We start from the raw sequence: 20833 nt of genomic DNA, 5'->3' as shown, positions 1-20833 counted from the left end.
AGTGACAACATAAGAAATAGGAGCGGGAGTCGGTCATCCAGCCCATCGAGCCTACTCCGCCATTCAATGAGGTCATGGTTGATCTGATGATGGGCTCTTCTCCACCTACCTGCCTTTTCCCATATCCCAGAATCCCCCTGCTATGTAACAATCTTGTCTTAAATGTATTTACTGAGGTCGCCTCCACTGCTTCAATGGGCAACAAATTCCACCACCCTCTGGGAAAAGCAGTTCCTCCTCATCTCTGTCCTAAATCTACTCCCCTGAATCTTGAGGCCGTCCCCTCGTTCTGGACATAGCCTCATGTTAGGAAGGGAGATGTAAGAGAGAGTAAGACTGGATAAGGGAGATGTGGTGGATGTTGTGTATTTGAAGCTGCTTATAACAAGATAAGAGCTCCTGGTAAGACAGGAAAATGCTAATTAATTGGCCGATTGGCAGGAAACAGAGAGTGGGAATACAAGGATCATATTCTCTGATTGGCTGCCAGTTGCCAGTGGTGTTCCACATCGGTCGGTGTCGGGCCCACTTCTTTTTATGTTGTAGATTAATGATTCATTTGATGGAATGAACGGCTTTGTGCCAAGTTTGCCGCTAGTTCGAAGGTAGGTGGAGGAGGAGGTAGTGTAGAGGAAACACAGGCTGCAGAAGGGGAATGAGCAGATGAAATACAATGTCAGGAAGTCATGCACTTTGGTAGAAAAAAAATAAAACGGGCAGACTATTTTTTTTAAATGGGGAGAAAATTGGAAATACCCAGATGCAAAGGGACCTGGGAGTCCTCGTGCAGGATGGGCTGAAGGTGAACTTGCAGGTTGAGTCGGTGGTGAAGAGGGCAAATGCAATGCTGGCGTTCATTTAAAGAGGAATAGAATATAAGAGCAGGGATGTGATCTGGAGGCTTTATAAAGCGCTGGTGAGGCCTCATTTGGAGTATTGTGAGCAGTTTTGGGCTCCTCGTTTAAGAAAAGATGTACCTTTGGAGAGGGTTCAGAGGAGGTTCACAAGAATATTTCTGGGAATGAAAGGGGGCGTTTGAGTGACTCTTGGACTGTGCTTGTTGGAATTTAGGAGAATGAGGGGGAGATCTCATTGAAACATTTCAAATATTGAAAGGCATGGAGAGAGTAGATGGAGAAGGGTTATTTCCCGTGGTGAGAGAGTCCCAAGACAGGAGGGCACAACTTCAGGATTGCAGGGCATCCGCTTAAAGCAGAGACGCAGAGGAATTCCTTCAGCCAGAGGGCGGTGAATCTGTGGAATTTGATGCCGCAGGCGGTAGTGGAGGCCGGGTCTTTGGGTGTATTTAAGGCAGAGTTTCTTGATTAGCCAAGGTGTCCAAGGTTATGGGGAGAAGGCCAGGCAGTGGAACTGAGTAGGGAAATCAATCAGCTCATGATTAAATGGCAGGGCAGACTCGATGAGCTGAATAGCCTTTTTCTGCTCCTGTACCTTATCGTTCTGGTGTGCTCTATCCGATTCTACCGCCCTGTGGTGCCAGCAGCAGACGGCAGCCCCTGTGGGTTCACCTCCAGGCTACACACCTGTCACATTGATGTTCCTTCACTAACCTGAGACCAGAAGCTACTCCCCTCCGCCCACCCCCAAATGGCAACATGTCTGACAACATTCACCTCAGAAACTGCCATCGTTCAAGATGGTGTTCAGCCAACAGCACCTCAGAAACAATCAGGCTCGTCCGCTTCTCTGATCCCTGTCTCCCATGCCTGAGGATTTGGCTTTCAAAGAGATCTTAAAGCTTGTGTAATTTGGGATTCGGGATGCTTTGAGCTGCGTTGTGTGCTGACTTTCATGAGTGTCAAATGGGTCAAATATTATGGATGAAAGAAAGCTGGACCTCTGTTTCAAAAGACTTTGATTCAAGACTTTTGTTGCGAAACCCATTTGCGTCGATGGCCAGGCTGATTAAAATTTGCTTGAACCAAAACTCAGACAACAATGATTTCTGCTATCTATGGAACAACACCAGCATGTAGAATCGGTAATTGGCCTGAGCTGAGGGCCTGCCAATCATTTCACCAATCTTGCTTTGTGCTGTATGAAATCACTCACAGACGAGTGGATCAGATTCCCTTCTTGTGTTCAAGTCCAAGTCTATTATCTGACTGTACATTCGTATATAACCAGACAAAACAGAGTACCTCTGGGCACAGTGCACACACATACTCATACAATACACAGCACATAATAACCACATATCATTTAAAATAAATATATATACTTTATATAAATGCAACAAAACCTCTGTTATCCAGAATTCAAGCACTTGGCAACCTAAATGAATAGAATTTAAATTGAATAAGTATTAGTAAAAATTTAAAGTTTAAAATGGTAAAAGTAAATGTTTTCTGAAGTAACACATAAATCTTTGGAGAAGATGGGAGCAAATATTCAGCCCGCGGAGGGCCCTGGTCGAGCTTTGCTCGTAGCAACTGTTTGAATAAAGTTGTGTTCGAATAAAGTGGCATCATCCAAGACAGTCCAGTCGTTGCCATTCGCCGTTGGGATATTCTCTTAAAGTGACTCCGTATCCCTGCTTAGGGAGTTTTTAAAAAATCTTTATTAGTATATTAAGTGTTTAAAGAGGCCTTTCCTTTAAAATATTAGATATTCAGCACGGTAACGGGCCATTTTGGCCCATGAGTCTATGCCGCCCAATTTACACCCCATTAACCTACACCCCTGGTACATTTTGAAAGGTGGGAGGAAAATGGAGCCCCTGGGGAAAACCAATTAAGATGGGGGGAGAACGTACCAACTCCTTACAGACAGTGTGGGATTCGAACCCTGTGATGCACCATCAATCACTCAGGAGACTATTGTAGAGAGTTCACTTGAGAACATAGCATATCCCTACTGTTTGGTTGTCCTGCACAGAGTTGACAGCCCCCTTTATGGAGGAGCCTATGGGGAGGGGCCACAGGTTCAACTGACCAATAGACATGCTTGACCAGATAATGAAATATTGCAGTGGTTTACCACACCCTGGTCCCGATCGCTGCCGATGTCACAGCATTGCACTAACTGCTATGCCAACCATGCCTCCCCAAAGGAACCCGACTCCGCCAGTACTCGAATTTGGAACCTTTGAATAGCTTCACCTGCAAGACAAGGGATTCTCAACCTTTTTCTTCCCACTCACATACAACTTTAAGTTATCCCTAGGCCATCGGTGCTCTGTGATTAGTAAGGAATTGGTTAAGGTGGTCTGTGAGTGGGAAGGGAAGGTTGAGAATCACTGCTCGAGACCCAATTGTTACTGAAATATTTTGCTTGAGAAAAATTGTCATTGGCCCATTTCCTTTGGAGTTCTGAAACCACGCACATAACGAGTCAATTAAGTACGATTAAAACAGTGGTTTTCTTCCCAGTCTCGTACCACCTTAAGCAATCCCTTACTAATCACAGAGCACCGATGGCAGAGGGATTTCTTAATGTGGGATGTGAATGGAAAGAGAAAGGTTGAGAACCACTGTGTGAGAAATCCAATGTGCTCTCCATTGCGCCGCGGAGACACCTGTTTATCTTTAAACTTGGGGGAGGGGATGGGGGCTAATTAGGATGGTGGCATGGTAAGTTTGTAAGTTACGGGAATTACCTGATTAAAGTGAACTTTACATAATTAAGTAAAAACACAAAATGCTGGAGAAACTCAGCAGGGCAAACAAGAACCCTTAATGTCGCACCCGAAGTTTCGGGCCTGAGCCCTTCATCAAGGTGTATGCTGTGGCGCTCTGTTATCCATGCAGACACTGAGTATAGGCATGAGTCAGTCTCATGTCCAACGGACGTGCTGGTCTGCGGGAGATCAGCTCAAGGTGCCTTTGCCATGATGGGGGAGGGGGGCAACTGCAGCATGATCTGTCTCATGTTCTGTTTCCCCAGTATCGTCGCTACAACAGGGGCAGAATTTGACCTGCGAACCCTGCGTGCAGTGAGGGTCCTCCGGCCGTTGAAGCTGGTCTCTGGAATTCCAAGTAAGTGCCACACCTTTGGGGGTCAACGCGGGAGTCAGCAGGTGGCGCAATGCACAAGCGTGCGTGAGGAACTCGGCGGGTCTCCATCGGAAGTAAAGAGACGCCAACATTTGGGGTCTGGCTACCTCCTCAGGTAAGGTAGCCCAGACCTGAAACTTCAGTTCCTCTTTACTTCCAACGAATGCTATGTGACCTGTTGTGTTTCTCCAGCACCGTGTGTTATTGGAACCATCATAGTTTGTTCCAATTTCTGATTTTGATGGACTGGAGAAGATTCCCCACCATTCTACCCAATGTCCCTCTTCACCTTTTACATCCCTTCTACCTTGCTTCCCCCCCCCCCCCCACCACCCACTGGTTTCCATTGCTCGTCACTCACATAGCTAGTAGTAAAACACAAACGTCTGTAGATATCATGGTTGAAGTGGGCGGCACAGTTGGCGCGAAGCCTTTACAGTGCCAGTGATCAGGACCAGAGTTTGAATCCCGCGCTGCCTTTAAAGTGTTTGTACCTTCTCACCGTGTCTAATGGGTTTTCCCCGGGGGCTCCGGTTTCCTCCCGCCATTTGAAATGTATCAGGGGCAGAGGTTAATTGGAAGGCATAGACCCATGCGCCGAAATACCCCTATTACAGAGCTGAACGTCTACATTTATAAATTAAAAAATTTAAAAGTCCAATCCTGGAGAAACTCAGCAGGTAGTTTATATTGTGTTTCGGGCTTGAGCCCTTCATCAAGGCATGAATAGAATGTAGGCAGGTGCCCAAACAAAATGGAGTCCATTTTGGAGTAACAGGTGAGTGGGGGAGGGAGGACACAGGGGGAGGGGGAAAGGGTGAATGGAGAGGGAAAGGGGTGGAAGAACTGGAGGAAAGAAGACAAAGGGAAAGGAAGAAGAGCAGAGAGTGGGCTAGCAGAAACCGGAGAAGTCGATGTTAATGCCATCTGGCTGAAGAGCGCCCATACGGAAAATCAAGCGTTGTTCCTCCAATTTACAGGTGGTCTTGGAGGAATGGTGCTTGAGACCATGAACAGACATCTGATGATGGGAGTGGGGGCACTGAATAGTTGGCCCCTGGGAGATCCCTGTCATGGATACAGACAGAGCGAAGGTGCTCAGCGAAGCAATCTCCCATTCTACTTGGCCTTCTCCCTTAGTTCGCCTCTCTTATCCTCACCCACACCTGCTTCCATCAACCCTTCCTTGTATGGTTCACCAACCAGCCTCTTGTCCCACACCTTGCCCATCCCCTCCCCCGCTCAAGCATGAGCCAAAATTTAAAAGCTTGGGGTGGGGTGGGGGGGGGGGGGAGTGGGGTTGGGTGACAGACAGGAGGAGATTTCAGGGACATGGAGGGGTGAGATGAAGGAAGGATTTGAAAACATGAATCAAAATTTAAAAATAAACCAAGGCATTGCTTAACAAAATGTTCAGGAGCTGAGAACACAGGCCAGATAGGAGTGCGTTGGCATGTTCAAATCTGGAGGTAAGGATTTAGACATATACACGGTAACAGGCCCTTCTGGCCCACAAGCCTAAGCTGCCCAATTACACAACCCCCGTACATTTTGGAGGGTGGGAGGAAACCGAAGCACTCAGAAGAAACCCCCGCAGACATGGGGAGAAACTGCTCGCAGGCAGCGCCGGATTTGAACCTGGGCCGCTGACGCTAACCGCTATGCTAACCATACCGCCCCTGGGCTGGGGTGAGGGTTTTAGCTGTAGATGAGCTGAGGCAGGAGGGAGAAGCTCAGGTTGAGGTGCAGCAGAAAGACTTGTGGACAGGGAGATCTGCACCCTTCCCCATTTTCTGCCAGATGCAGGGCCGGTTGATGCCAACTGATGCCCTAAGCACAGCCCAGCAATGGTTCCCCCTCGACCCTTCCATTATCCAACTGACAAGACATTAAGACTCAATAAATGATGAATGTGAAATAACCAGATAACCATATAACCATATAAAAGCTACAGTACTCAGCCCCTCTAGTCCCACCAATCTAAGTGATCTCCTCTAGTCCCACCTACCGGCTCCATGTCCATACCCTCCAGTCCCCTCACATCCATACACTTATCCATCCTTCTCTTAAATGACAGAATTGACCCTGCTGCAACCACCTCTTCCAGAAGGTCATTCCACTCAGCCACCACTCTCGGAGTGAAGGAGCTCTCTCTCGTGTTACTTTTAAACTTTTGCCCCCTTGTTCCAATCTCAACTTACCTCAAGGGGAAGGAATAGATCTCTGTCTATCCCCCTCATAATTTTAAATAACTCTATTAAATCCCCCCCCCCCCCGACTTTCTACAATTCTATGCTTGAATTCATCCAAGCCATTGAATATAAACAGCAATCCTTCTAGGTTCTTCCAGACGAGATGGTTGATGAGGAGATAGGAAAGGTGAAGATAAGGGGAGAGAATTGTAAGGGAAATTTTATAATTCTTCCTCTATCTCTTTTAGTTTTTTTTCTCCCCCTTCTAGTTTGGGGTTTAATATGTGTTATGAGCATGTTTTGGAATGCTGAATTTAGTTCATATTTTGAGAAGATGTCTTAAATATAATTGGAACATTGAATAATTGAGATGTTCAATTGATAGTGCTTTAGCATAGAAAATAGGTGCAGGAGTCAGCCATTTGGCCCTTCAAGCCTACACCACCATTCATTATGATCATGGCTGATCGTCTCCTCGATGCCTAATACCTGCCTTCTCCCCATACCCCCGATCCCCTTAGCCACAAGGGCCAAACCTAACTCCCTCTTAAATATGGATAAGGAACCAGCTTCAACTCCTTCCTGTGGCAAAGAATTCCACAGACTCACCACACTGAGAGAATTTTTTTTTCTCATCTTAGTCCTAAAAGACTTCCCCCTTATCCTTAAACTGTGTCCCTAGTTTCTGGTTTTCCTCAACCTCAGGAACAACCTTCCTGCCTCTAGCCTGTCCAATTCCTTAAGAATTTTATACGTTTCTATAAGATCCACCCCCCTCAATCTTCTAAATTCCACCGAGTATAAGCCTAGTCGATCCAGCCTTTCTTCATATGCAAGTCCTGCCATCCCCTGGTATCAATCTAGTGAATCTTCCCTGCACTCCCTCCATGGCCAGGATGTCTTTCCTCAGATAAAAAGAAACCAAAACTGTACACAATACTCCAGATATGGTCTCACCAAGGCACTGTATGGCTGCAGTAGATCCTCTCTGCTCCTGTACTCAAATCCTCTTGCTGTGAATATCAACATATCATTTGCTTTCCTCGCTACATGCTGTACCTACATGCCCACTTTCAATGGCTGGTGCACAGCAAATCCCAGGTCTTGTTGCAGCTCTCCTTTTCCTAAACAGACACCATTTAGGTAATAAACTTCTCTCCTGTTCTTGCCTCCAAAGCGGATAAACTCACATTTATCCACATGTGCCATGCCTTGGCCCACTCACCTAACTTGTCCAATATTTTATAAAGAAAAGAATTACAGACATGATTTACAATTGATGTACGCTAGTGCTATAAGGAACGTCTTACTTATTCTGTGTATGTTTCTATCAATTTATTGAATTGTACCTTTTTTAAAATGTGTATGTTCTTTATTAAAATCAATAAAAATATTTTTTTAAAAATAAAATAAATTCCATTTTCTTCAAGGCCAGACCCTACAACTATATTAAATATAACCTGCATATACATTTTTTTTTCTCATTTATTGTGGGGGTCCCTTTTTGCGGGCCCCTAGTTCAGCTGTTCCATGGTAAATCTGGCACTGGAAAAAAATCCCTTGGCGCCCCCTTCCCTCTGCGCCCCCTTCCCTCTGCGCCCCTTCCCTCGGGGCCACCCTTCCCTCGTGGCCACCCTTCCCTCGGGGCCACTCTTCCCTCGGTGCCCCCATGCCCGTGCTTATTTTGCTTCACGGTTAATCCAGACCTGACTGGAATCTTCACCTTGCTGGAGTTCCATTTATTTCTGTTGACTTTGAAAACTGTGAAGGTGCGTTTGGAACCCCTTGAGGTGCGTCATAACGGAAAGGAGCTGACGGAATCTCTTCTTTTTTCTTCTCAGGTTTGCAAGTTGTGCTTAAATCTATCATGAAGGCAATGATCCCCCTGCTTCAGATCGGCCTGCTGCTCTTCTTTGCCATTTTGATGTTCGCCATCATTGGGCTGGAATTTTACATGGGCAAATTTCATAAAGCGTGCTTCGACAGCAACAGTATGTCCCCGTGTCTCATTGTCAGCCTCCAGGACTGCAATTTGTTTTCCATCCATTTTATTTAAAGATTCCTTTCTTTAGACATACGGCATGGTAACAGGCCCTTCCGGCCCACGAGCCCGTGCTGCCCAGCAACCCTGGTACATGTTTGGAGGGTGGGCGGAAACTGGAGCACCTGGAGGAAACCCACGCATGTCACGGGCAGAACGTACAAACTCCTTACAGATTCGAACCTGGGTAGCTGGCACTATAACAGCATTGCGCTAACCATACCTCCCTACCCACAATCCTTGGCTTAGAATACCAGAGCTTTATCCATGGTTCTTCAGCCCATTGGGGTCTCCCATCGATCCCACTCCCCGCTTGCGACCTATCCCAATTCTCTGCTGCCCACCTACACCCAGAAGTAGACAAAATTTTGGCCCTTCAATAGAGATCGTTATAGATCATTCAAATTCAGTATCTTTATTATCCTTGAATTCCTTCATCCTTTATAACTATAACTAACTTTCTCGGGGTAAATATCAATAGAATTAAGAGAGCCAATTTAACCCACTATAGGCTCTTTTGCCCATCAATAAAGATCATGATTCATTCATTCAGGTGCCTTGCTGTTCAGCATGAGCACATCTCTCCATCTGTCACAATCCCTGACCCTCCGAATTGTAGTTGCTGCCTCCCCTGTTCTCCTTTGGTGAAGGCTCCATCCTTGAGCTGAGACTGTAGTTGATGTTGAGCTCATGATTATACAAGGGGAAAAATACTGACGTCATTTCCTGTCGCCTTCTTCAGCTCCAGTGTCCGTACTGGACGGGTAAACCCTGGCCATTGGTAGCAGGTTGAGAATCACTACTCTAGACCCAATTGTCACTGAAATATTTTGCTGGAGAAAAATGGTCATTGGCCCATTTCCTTTGGAGTTCTGAAACCACGCACATAACGAGTCCATGAGGGACGATGAAAACGATGGTTTTCAAACTTTTTCTTCCCACTCACACACCACCTTAAGCAATCCCTTACTAATCACAGGGCACCTATGGCATAGGGATTGCTTAAGGTGAAATGTGAGTTTGAGGGGGCAGTTTGAAAACCACTGCCTGGGACCAGAAATATTTTGGATTTTCTCTGGATTTTGGAATACCACTTTAAAAAATGCACTCATTCACTCAGACTTAAAGATACCTGCATTCACATTACAATACTCTCTACAGTCAATAATGCACTCCTTACGTCCACTATGTCCCGTTCTCCGATTGGGATTTCTGAACTCAATTGCGTATTACCTTACAGGATCGTGGACGAATAAAGTTTCAGATTTTGGGTATTTGGATAAGGGGTGCTCAACCTGTATGGCATTTGCCACTTTTCTGCCCTAATCTGTCCAAGCCCATCTGCAGCATTCATGTTTAAAACTGTATTCCTGGGAACAAGTAATCGGCATCTGTCTCGTCAGGGGATTTGAGTGATGCTGCAAAATTAATCAAATTTAAAGAGCTGACATGAGGAGCACAGTTTTTTTTTACCCGCTTGGCATCTGTGGGGGTTTAGTTGAGTCCTGAATGAAGTAGATCTGTTTTGATTTGTTTTGATTGTACAATGCGAATTGTCATGTTTCTTTTGCAGATGAAATTGTGGGCGAATCCCCTTGCGGGACCGACTTGCCAGCTCGTATTTGTCCCGCTGGAGCCAACTGCACGGAATACTGGGAAGGACCTAATTACGGGATCACCCAGTTTGACAACATCTTGTTTGCTGTTCTCACCGTGTTCCAGTGCATCACCATGGAGGGCTGGACTGACCTCCTGTATGATGTGAGTAGCAAGGAACACTGGTTTTTCCCTGAGATCGATTTAATTTTAAATTTGGCCCTCCGTGTTATGCAATTTGTGAGAAATGTAATTCTTGTCTTTGATTAATATTTTTCCTTAATTTAGACATGATAATAAGTTTTGTTTCCGACAAATGTTGTTTGGCGAGCAACATTTTTGAGTAGATTCATGCAATATGAAGCAATTTTAGGTTCAATCAAAGACTAATAATTTATTTGGTACATATATTGGAGCGAAGGACTCTGGAGTGTGGCTTTAAGAGGACTGTGCAGCATGCTGAATGTGTGTTGCCTGCAGGTTTATCCCTTTAAATCAGTGGAGAGGCCAACAACAGATTGGGGTGGGAATGGCTATGGAAGGAAGTAAAAACACATGGAAATGCTGGAGGAACTTGGCCTGTCTCACGGCGTCCATAGGAGGTAAAGATATATTACCGATGTTTCGGGCCTGCACCCTTCTTCAAGGTATACGTTTTTTTTAAAAGCCAGCAGGCGTCTGAATAAAAGACTGGGGAGAGAAAGGTGGAGGAATCCAGACATAAGGTGTTAATTGGATATGATAAGAGGAGAGGTGAGAATTGATTTTGGCTCTGCGAAAGGAGACGGTGGGGTGGGGGGGGAGGAAGAAGATGGGAGGGGGTTCAGCGTAAACGGGAGGTTGATGTTAATGTCATCCGGTTGGAGGGCATCCAGACAGAAGATGAGGCATTGTTCCTCCAATTTGCGGGTGGTCTCAGTCTGGACGTGCGTGAGACCATGGGCCAATATGTCAGCAAGGGAATGGGACAGAGAATTGACATGGGTGGTCACTGGGAGATCCATGCTACTGCGAAGCGAAGAAAGCGACCTCCCAGTCTCTCTAGGAGCAGCGGATGCAGCAGACGACCCCCTGCAGGTTCACAAGTGCACTGTTGCTTCACTTAGAAGGACTGCTTGGCGCCCTGAATGGTGGTGAGGGAGGATATGTGGGCGCAGGTGGAGGATCTCCTGGGGTCACAGGGGTAGGTGACAAGGGGGATGGGAGAAGTGGACAAGGGAGTCATGGAGGGAGTGGCCCCTGCGGAAGGAGGGGAGGGGAATATGTGTCTAGTGGTGGGATCGTGTAGTAGGTGGCGGAAATAGCAGAGGAGGATATGTTGGATGCGGAGGTTGGAGGGGTGGTAGATGAGGACAAGGGTAATCGTGTCCTTGTTGAGTGTGGGGGTGGAGGGGACCAGGGCAGCTGTGGATACGTGGGGTGGGGTGGGGGCTGAGTTGATGGTAGAAGAGGGAAGGACATCTCAGATGATGTGGCATGGAAGACCTCATTTGGGAGAAGGATGGCTATGGGGAGAGAACCTTTCATGACCTTCTCTTGTCTTCTTGGAAGGTTTCAGAGCCAGGGCAGAATTTTTAGCAGAACATGGCATTCAGCACGATCCCAAAAAGGCTTGCTCTTGTTCTCTCGCTCCAATGACAACCGGGAGAACTCGATCCTGAGCGGAGGGGATATGCCTGTCAAGAGTTCGTCTCCCGAGATGGAGACAGAGCGATCGAGAGAAAGAGATGGACCATGTGAGGTTGAGGAATGGCTCAGGCCTGAAACATCTGTACCTCCTATGGGCACTGGGAGACCTGCTAAGTTCCTCCAGTATCTTCAGATTCCAGCATCTGCCGTCTCCTGACACAAAGAAAATTAGAATTGATTGTCTTGGACATGTCATGAAATTCGGTGCTTTGCGCAGCATCGCGGGGCAAACATTTCCATGAACCACCTTACAAAATAGTGCAAGAAAAAAATTTTACCAAGTCAGGCAGTGTCTGTGGTTCAATGATCATTCAGGAATCTGATGGCAGTGGGGATGAAGCTGTCCTTGTGCCACTGAGAGCTCGTCTTTAGGCTCCTGTGCCTTTTCCCCGACGGTAGCAGAGGACACGGCTGGGGGTGTTGATGGGGGGGGGGTGGGTCTCACTGCGCTGGCCTAAGGGGCTGAGAATTCTGGAAAGGGGGACTGCAAAAAATTTCCAAATTCAGCTTCCCGGTGAAGGGCTGGTGGAATACGAGAAACGGTGGTTTTGAGTGTACAGGGTTAGCGACGTGATGGAGCGTTTCTCACACCACTTTTACGTCACTGCATGCATCCGGTAACCTCTGTGCATGAACCTGCAAAGTACTTGAAATTTCACTGTGAACACATTAGGAATTGCTCGCTGCTCTGTAAAAGGATCTGAGACCTTGTACAATACCTGTATCCAGACTTGGGATCAGACTGTTTTGGTTTTTTGGATTTTGGAACAATGGAACTAATCAGCATCAGCGCGATACCTGTATCCGCGGTTAAACAGCAACAACAACAAGTAACGAGAGACTTTTTGAGCACCGACATGATGCCACAAGTGGAAAATTCACATGAAATAATGTTAAGTACTGACCAAAAAAAAATTAATCTCTGCTTACAAAATAAGATAAATGCAGCACCAAACACTAGATATTCTCCTCGGTGGCTTTCTCAAATGTTTCTGCCGCCACCCGGCACCTCCCCACTGCTGGCCCCAGTCCTCGATCCTGCCCGGGAGTCCGAGGTCCCCTGCTCTTGCCCGGTAGCCCAAGGTCCCCTGCTCCTGCCCGGGAGCCCAAGGTCCCCTGCTCCTGCCCAGGAGCCCGAGGTCCCCGCTCCTTCCTAGGAGTCCGATGTCCCCAGTCCTGCCGGGAGCCCAAGGCAACTTCTTTGATGAGGACGTCACCACACCCCATGAGGAGAATGGAGTTGCCATCACCAACTCCGGCTGCAGCTGATGCTGAAGACTTGGACCCAACTCCGGTTGGCATCTGCCCACCCAGAAGCAAAGATTTATGCCACAGAGGCAAGTCAGGTGGTGAATGCTTTTCAACTTCAACATGTCAGCGCTTTAAAAAAAGTTTGGGTTTTGGATCTTTCCAGTTTTCGGAACCAGAAACGGGGTACTTGACCTATATTACCCATTTAGGTGGTTAAATGGCTAGATGACCTTAGCCCCTTTTAAACTGGAGGGGGTCGACCCATTAAATCGCCAACCTGGCGATTTAAGGGGGATCCTGTCCCTGCAATGACGCATCACGCATGCACCAGAAGTACTGGCGGATGCTGGCTGCCCAGTGCCACATGCACGCAAGCGCTGACGTCACTGGAATAAGCGGCTCGGCCATTTTCCTATTCAAATTGCCTGCGGACGTGACCTAGGTAAAGTTAACTGACCTACCTGTTTGGATTAGGATGGGGTTCAGCGGGTCAGACCCTTTCCAACTGTCGTATAACTGGGGTGCTAACCCCATTTTCCATGGCAGTTTGAAAGGGCCTATTATCTCTGAGCATCATCTTCACTCTGAGGTCCCATCCCCTATCAAATGTCTTAGCCTGGAGCTGGCGGAATTCTCAAAGCTAGCACGTGTGCGACGTGAGTTTCTGACCACATCTCTGCCTGCGGTTCCCAGTGTGCAGTGATGTGGATACATCAGTTCAGATCCCTTTTTGTAATTGTGTTTTTTTTTGGTGCCTTTCCTCCGGATACAGCAGTCTCCATGTACATTTGTCAAATGGTTTCAAAACCAGCTGGAGGATGAATTTTAAAACCTATTAGAGCTTAGATTCACTGCAAAGCTGTAATGAAGCATAGAGAGGCTGGCATTAAAAATTCTGGAAGAAGTATTGATGGTAGAAAGCATTACGGCTGTTTTTAAAATTTAGCTGGTGGGCATTGAGCTAATAATTAATGGCCTTGAACTTGCTGTGAGTATTAACCTCGAAGAAAGAAACTTTGCAGTGTTGACGTCTTCTTTCCGAACTCCTGCTGCTGTTAGCCCATTGGTTCAACAAATCCCTGGTATCCAACAGCCAATCGCACAGGAAGGGCTCTCACAGATTGGAAAGGAGGAAGCAAAATAAAAAAGTTCTTTTTTAAGAAGTCGTTTATTTTAGTCATAGACAGCACGGTAGCAGAACCTTTTGGCCCATGAGTCCATGCCGCCCAATTACGCGCAATTGACCTACAACCCCCCCCCCCCCACCCGATGTGGAGGAAACCGGAGCCCACGGGGAGATTATACAAACCCCTTACAGACGGCGCCAGACTTGAACCCCGTTCCCGATTGCTGGCACTGTAACAGTGTCACGCTAACCGCTGCACCAGCCGTGGTAACAAGGCCCTTCCAGCCCACGAGCCCAAATACCCCAATTAACCTACGTCTTTGATGGGTGGGAGGAAACTGGAGGAAACCCAGATGAAACCCACGCAAACTTGGGGAGAACGTACAAAATCCTTACAGACAGTTCCGGCTTCGAACCCTGGTCCGTAATAGCATTACAATAATGTTTAAAGGTTCGTTGCATTTTGAGATATTTACAATGGAGTTAGAATTCTCACACATTGAATTAATCTGGGGGAAAGATAGTTTCATTAAAAAGTGATTGCAAATTACTGAAATATGAAGTGAAAAGTTAAGTTTAAGGTTTTGCAGCAGGATAAATTTGTGAATAATTGAGATGTTGCTTCAGTTCCACTGATTTCCTTTAAAAGAAAGAAGTTACAAGCAGTGGACAACAGCGTTAGTGTCGTGGCTTTAGCACAATGCTATTACAACGCCAGGGTTTGAATCCAAAAAGGTAAAAAAATTAACAATGGCGCTCTCTGCCGTCCAGCAATTTCAAGACCGCATGAAATCAGATTCAGTGGCTGCTGGCCGTTTCTCTGCAATTACCATTTTCAGAATGGCGGCACGGTTAGCGCAATGTATTAGCGTGTGAGCGACCTTAGGTTCGAATCTGGCACTCTCTGCAAAGATTCCTCTGGACGCTTCGGTTTCCTCCCAGCCTTTGGAAAAGTACCGGGGGGGGGTCGTAGGTCAACTGAGTGTAATTGGGCAGCACGGGCTTGTGGGCCGAAAGGGCCTGTTACTGTGCTGTACCTATGTCGAAAACATCCGGGCAGTTCTTCCTCCAATAGCCTGGTCAAGTTAGGAGCAAGACCTTTTATTCCATCTGGTACTCTCCAAATTCTGTTAACTCCCATGACTTTTTTTTTCCCTATCCCTCTACCTTCTTTCCTTCCAGCTCCCCACCCCCTTCCTTTCCCGCTCCTTTCGGAGAGTCACCACCTACCCCATTTCTACCCTCCTCCCCTGTATCCACATAATCTCTTGCCTGTTGGCTTGTGCTCCGCCCCTTGTCCATTTCTCCCTCCTCTTCTCTTCCCCCCACCCCTCACTTTTTAATTCAGGTGACTGGCTGTTTTTTTCCCTCATACCTGATGAAGGGTCCAGAACCGAAATGTCGGTCACCCTTTTACTTCCCATTGATGTTGTGTGACCTCCAGCACGTTTGTGTATAGCTTAGTGTTACGAGCCCAAAGGACCCCAAAACCCAGCAGCATTAGATATTCACCAAGACAAGTGGCTTTCAAAACAAAAGTTATTTTTAATCAACTTCAAACATGAAAATAGTATCAAACTTTAACTTAACTCTATTCTTATACTATACCCTATGCTAACCCAAATTACCCCCTTCTAATACCCGCATGTGTATGTAAAGTGTGTGCAAATTCAAGAAAGGTTCTTTGGTTCACAGTTCAATCTCACTTCTCCTTCTTCCAAATTCTCTGGTTGCAGGCAATCACCATACAGTGCATAGAATTTAACATGTATAAAGTTCTCCAGGTTTGGTGCTTGAAAGGTAAATGTTTACTGCTCAGGAAGGTTCTTGCAGGGTTTGCAGAGATATTTGTTGCTCCAGGATTTCCACAACTGAGGTACCACCACTAGTCACTTCAGAGTCTCACTGATGAAACTTGCCCCATCAGGGTCTTCTAGATGGTAACCTCTTTCTTCAAGCTACCACATAGTTCCATTCCTTCCTCTATTTCAAGAGAAACATCGGACAGATAGCACTTCCAGCCATCTACTGCTCTGGAATTTGCTTTCATCAGTTTCAAACAGTTTTCCCTGGATTGCACTTTTCAGTTACTTGTCAGTGTCCCACACACTGACTGACTGACTGAGCTGTTAACTCAATTCTCTCTCTCTTCTAACTCAAACTCCAAAGAGGGCATGTGACTCATGTTTTGCAAAACCCCCACATTCTCTTTTTTTTTAAATTTTTTATTTTTCACACCATAAACCACATTGACCATGATACATACATTTTCCTTTTCAAATATATACAGTGTCATTTTCTCCCCCCCTCCTCCCTCCTCCCATCCCACCCTCCCTACCTCCCCCCCATCCATTTAAAGTACAAAATCTAAGATACATTAAACCAGTCAAACAATGTTGTCATTCAATAAAAATAAACAAGAAATTCCACTGAGTCAATTCTTTTCATTTCCTTCTCCTTTCGTTAATTTAGGTGGTAAATGTCCCTGGTAGGTTTTCTCTATTGTGTTTCATGTATGGCTCCCATATTTGTTCAAATATTTCAATATTATTTCTTAAACTATATGTTATTTTTTCTAATGGAATACATTTATTCATTTCTATATACCATTGTTGTATTCTCAAATTATCTTCCAATTTCCAGGTTGACATAATATATTTTTTTGCTACGGCTAGAGCTATCTTAACAAATCTTTTTTGTGCACCATCCAAATCAAGTCCAAATTCTTTGTTTTTTATGTTACTTAGGAGGAAGATCTCTGGGTTTTTTGGTATATTGTTTTCTGTAATTTTATTTAATATCTGGTTTAGATCTTCCCAAATTTTTTCTACCCCCACATTCTCTAGCAAACAACAGGAGTTCTTTCTTCTGCTCCATCTGTTGTTATCTTAGGTAAACAATCCAGAATTGACCGTTCTGTGAACACTTTGCAGAAGGTGTACTGATAGACAGCATGACTCCAGCAAGACAATGGTCAAGCATTGCATTGCAGGTTAGTTCAATTAACACCTACTTGTGAAAGGTGCTTCCATTCTCCAAGAGATCCTGCAATGTGAATTCTTCAGTCTTTCAAATAAGATCTGTTTTAAAATATGTGTATGTATGTGATCTACTCTAAATCTTATAAATTCTCCCCAAATATTAATAGTGTTACACTTAGAAGCAAAGACACTTAAAAATACTAGTCCACTGGAGAAACTCAGTGGGAGAAGAAATATGGACAATATTGTGGGCCTAAACCTTTCATCCAGGGAACTACATCGCTAAGGTTGCGACTGCAAGTGAAGATGCTGAGAAGGACAAGAGTCAGCATAGCCATAGGTCCTTTCACCCATCTGCTTTAATCCTGTTTGCCCACATTAGCACCGCACCCTCCTCTGCTGCCCTACTGAAGGACACTTTGGAGAAGACACTGGAGGTGCACAGGAGACACCAGATGCTGGCAAGCATAACTGTTGTGGGGGAGGGGGAGCCCAGTGGGTTGAGCAAAGTAGACCCGAGGCTGCTTCAAAGCAAACATGAATACAACTGCTTGAACAAACTTTGAATCACTTTGCAAAGCACATGAACTCTGTACAGCAAGAGGCACTTCTGAGAGCTGCTTAATTACTACCCGTGTCTTACAATATCACTTCATTTATAATTTTGAGCCTCTAGTCTTATGGGACATTCAAACAGACTTCTCCATATAAATCCCTAAAATTCTCTTGGGATTCTTTAGTTAATTTCATTCCACCCGACCAAATACAGAGCTCCTGATCAGCTCCTAAGCTGATAACAGGAAATAAATGCAGCCCTCAAAAATGCAGTCCCCCTTTTCCCCTTCCACTCAATATTTTTATGATATTCTAAAATCTACATTCTCAGCGTTGGTGGGAGAGAAAGAGTGGTTTACGTTTAACAGCCCAAAAGGCCGACTTTGATGAAAGGCTCAAGTCCGAAACATCAGTTCTGTATCTTTATCTTTACTATATAAAGGGCAATGTTTGACCTGCTGAGTTTCTCCACGTTGTGATTTTAGTTCAAACACAGTGTCTTCAGACTTTCGTGTTTAACTTCTATTGTAGACAGGATGGAGCAGTGAGGAGGGGCGGGGAGAAGGCAATTTTGTACCTCGTAGGAGACGATAAGAGGGTGTGATGATGCTGCAGTCCCCTGGCCCTGCGCTCAGACATCAGCATGGAGCAGTGTGCCCCAGTGTGAGACTTGACCTTACGACAGATTAACCCACAAACCTGTGGCTGATGTGTGGCGAAAAGTGCCACCGGCGGCATCGGGCTCTGTGGACACCACTGCCCCGAGTGTCAAGCCCTCTAAAAGGTAGTGGACGCGGCCCAGAATAACACAGGTAAAAACCCTCCCCACTATTGAGAGCACCTACAGGGAACGATCATCAAGGACCCACGCCACCCAGCGCACGCTCTGTTCTTGCTGCTACCATCAGGAAAGAGGTCTAGATGTCACCAGGTTGAGGAACAACTGCTCCCCCTCCACCATCAGACTCTTCAACCATAAACTCAATCAGGGGCTCAATTAATTTGGTGCTAAATTGGTTTATTTTCCTCTCGGTATTGCGCAGTTTGTTTACATTTCTTTACTTGTTTACATGAGTACATTGTCAGTGTTTTTGCACTGCCAGTAAATGGTAATTCTGCTGCTCCCACAGGAAAAAGAATCCCAGGGTTGTAGCTGATGTCATGTGTATATACTCTGACAATAAATCTGAATCTGACTGTTGAGGAACAAGATTCCACAAGTTTCAGTCCGAAACATCGACCGTTCTTTTTCTCCCGCTGATGTTGAGTTCCGTCGCAGGAAGGGGACGAGGTGGTGTTTGATTAATGAACCATCTCTGTGTTCTCCCAAGATGTGGCTTTAAGCTTCTGAAGTGTACTAACTTGAAATGAGGGTCACTCCACCTTTCAATAGGTCATGACTGATCTGATTGTGGCATCAGCTGTGCATCTCCTCCTTCCCACGGTCCTTCCCCATCATGTTTATCAAGAGTCTCTGCCTTAAAAATATACAGAGTTCCAAAGGCCCTTTTATAGTGAAAATTAGTGATTTGTAAAGACAGGTTTCCTCTGCATGGCTGGTCCAACGAGCTCCAGGTTCCCTCTGCTAAGGGTCGAAGTGTCAGAGGTGGAGCGATGTCACTCCATCTCCTGCGTAAAAGGAATGCCGCTGAAAGTGTCTACAATAGGGGGGGGGGGTGCTGGTGGCGCCGACAGCCTGCGACCTGACCGCGCAAATTTTAAAGGCGCGCAATGCTGGATCCACCTGCGAACTCAGCGCTTTCACTTCCCGGCGCAGATGTTCAGTGTCACGGTGCCGGGTAGGGCCATGCGCCTCGACCCCTTCACCTTCAGAAGCTGGGTTGGGGATCTCCCTGTGTAAAAGGTCCGCACGACCCGCCTTTTTCTGCTCGCTACATAAAAGGTCAATTCGCCTTTTTTTAAACTTGAGCAGGCGATAACATGGCTTTTGTGCATAAAAAGCTCAAAAGTTACCCAACCTTCTCTCTTAAATGGGCGACCTTTCTTTATTTTTATACGGTAATAATTAAGGTTCAAAAGTTCCTTTTATTGTCATCTAATAATATATTTAAAATGTAGTATACATGATCTACTCTGACTTTTGACTGCTGGAAGGCCACAAGCATTGCCTGGCACTCTCTAACAATAGGAGAAAGAGAAGCGAAAGACAGTCCCTTCAGAGTCATCGAGTGACCGTGAATTCACCTCTAGCGCTCCCGCGGCCTCTGCAGCCGCACAGACTCCTGTTCAGCCACCCGAGCTCCAGATCTAAACCTCCGACACAATCAGGAACCCTTCAGAATCCAAGGCCCTTTGGGAGGGAACACGTCTTGCCCTCAGCCCCCTCTCGAATCCCGCTTCCAGTACCTGGCTCCCACGAGCCACACTTCAGTTCTGGATTCTAAATTGGTTCAGGATTCTCCCACACGGGGAAACATTCTACATCCACCTTGTCCAGACTCATCAGGATCTTGTTAAGTGCATAGGGAAGCAACTGGCTAATTCTCAATTGTCTTCGGAAGATTGACTTTTAAGTGGAAGTTACTGGAAGGTGTCTGTGAGGCTAAGTCAAAGTAGCATTGATAGCCGACCACGGTCAGCTCACACAGCACTAGTAACACGGGTTAGAATCCAGTGCTGCCTGTAAGTTAGAATCCAGCACTGTCTTGTACGTTCTCCCCACGACTGCCAATGTTTCCTCTGGGTGCTCTGGTTTCCTCCCACTCTCCAAAAAATTTCTGCGGTTTGTAGGTTAATTGGTGCATTTGGGTGGAATAGGCTCGTGCTGTATCTCTAAATTTTAAAAAAAATTAAAGCATTAAATATTTGGCCAACGGGCCTACTTTTCCAATATGATCTGATGGGAAAGTGATTAGGGAGGAGGAATGAGAATCAGAGTTGGAGGAGATCAGCTGAAACTTAGGCCCTGGTTTTCTTACCATAGACTATACCCGACCTATTGCGTGTTTTCTGCATTTTGATTCAGTGTAAGAATTTTCCAATTGATGCATTTCATTACTGGAAGCCAGTAGAGTTCAATAAGCTCAAGAGGCAACCAAGGATCAGCAGGTAGAGCATTGGCCTTTATTGCAGAAAGGTTGGAGTTTAAAATAAAGTGGGATGTCTAGGGTTCTGGTGAGGCCTGGGTGGAGAACCGGTCATAGTTATGCTCATTCTGTGTAAGAAAGGATATGCAGGTACACAATCTTTTATCCGGACATCTAATATCTGGAAAGCTCCAAAAACCAGCATTTTTTTCCTGACGCTGGTACACCGGCGGGAGAGAGAGAGAGACAGCAGCGCGACTAGGTTAGGCGGGAGAGATGGCAGCTCAACTCAGGCAGGCGAGAGGGGTAGAGAGACGGCAGCGCAACTTGGATGGGTGG

The 20833-nt window shown here is 46.0% G+C and overlaps 1 protein-coding gene across 1 annotated transcript in view; it reads left to right on the top strand.

The window, feature by feature from the left end:
- LOC138758466 (voltage-dependent P/Q-type calcium channel subunit alpha-1A-like) overlaps window positions 1–20833 on the top strand; it is a 371903-nt gene that overhangs the window by 98057 nt on the left and 253013 nt on the right. Inside the window, exons 3-5 of the mRNA XM_069927418.1 lie at window positions 3907–3998; window positions 8050–8199; window positions 9823–10010. Coding sequence (XP_069783519.1) covers window positions 3907–3998; window positions 8050–8199; window positions 9823–10010 — 430 coding nt within the window. The remainder of the gene's footprint in view (window positions 1–3906; window positions 3999–8049; window positions 8200–9822; window positions 10011–20833) is intronic.

The sequence above is a fragment of the Narcine bancroftii genome, chromosome 3 (assembly GCF_036971445.1).
Source record: "Narcine bancroftii isolate sNarBan1 chromosome 3, sNarBan1.hap1, whole genome shotgun sequence".
Lineage (NCBI taxonomy): Eukaryota > Metazoa > Chordata > Chondrichthyes > Torpediniformes > Narcinidae > Narcine > Narcine bancroftii.
Note: the sequence above shows the minus strand (reverse complement) of the source record. Positions and strands in the feature narration are given on the sequence as shown.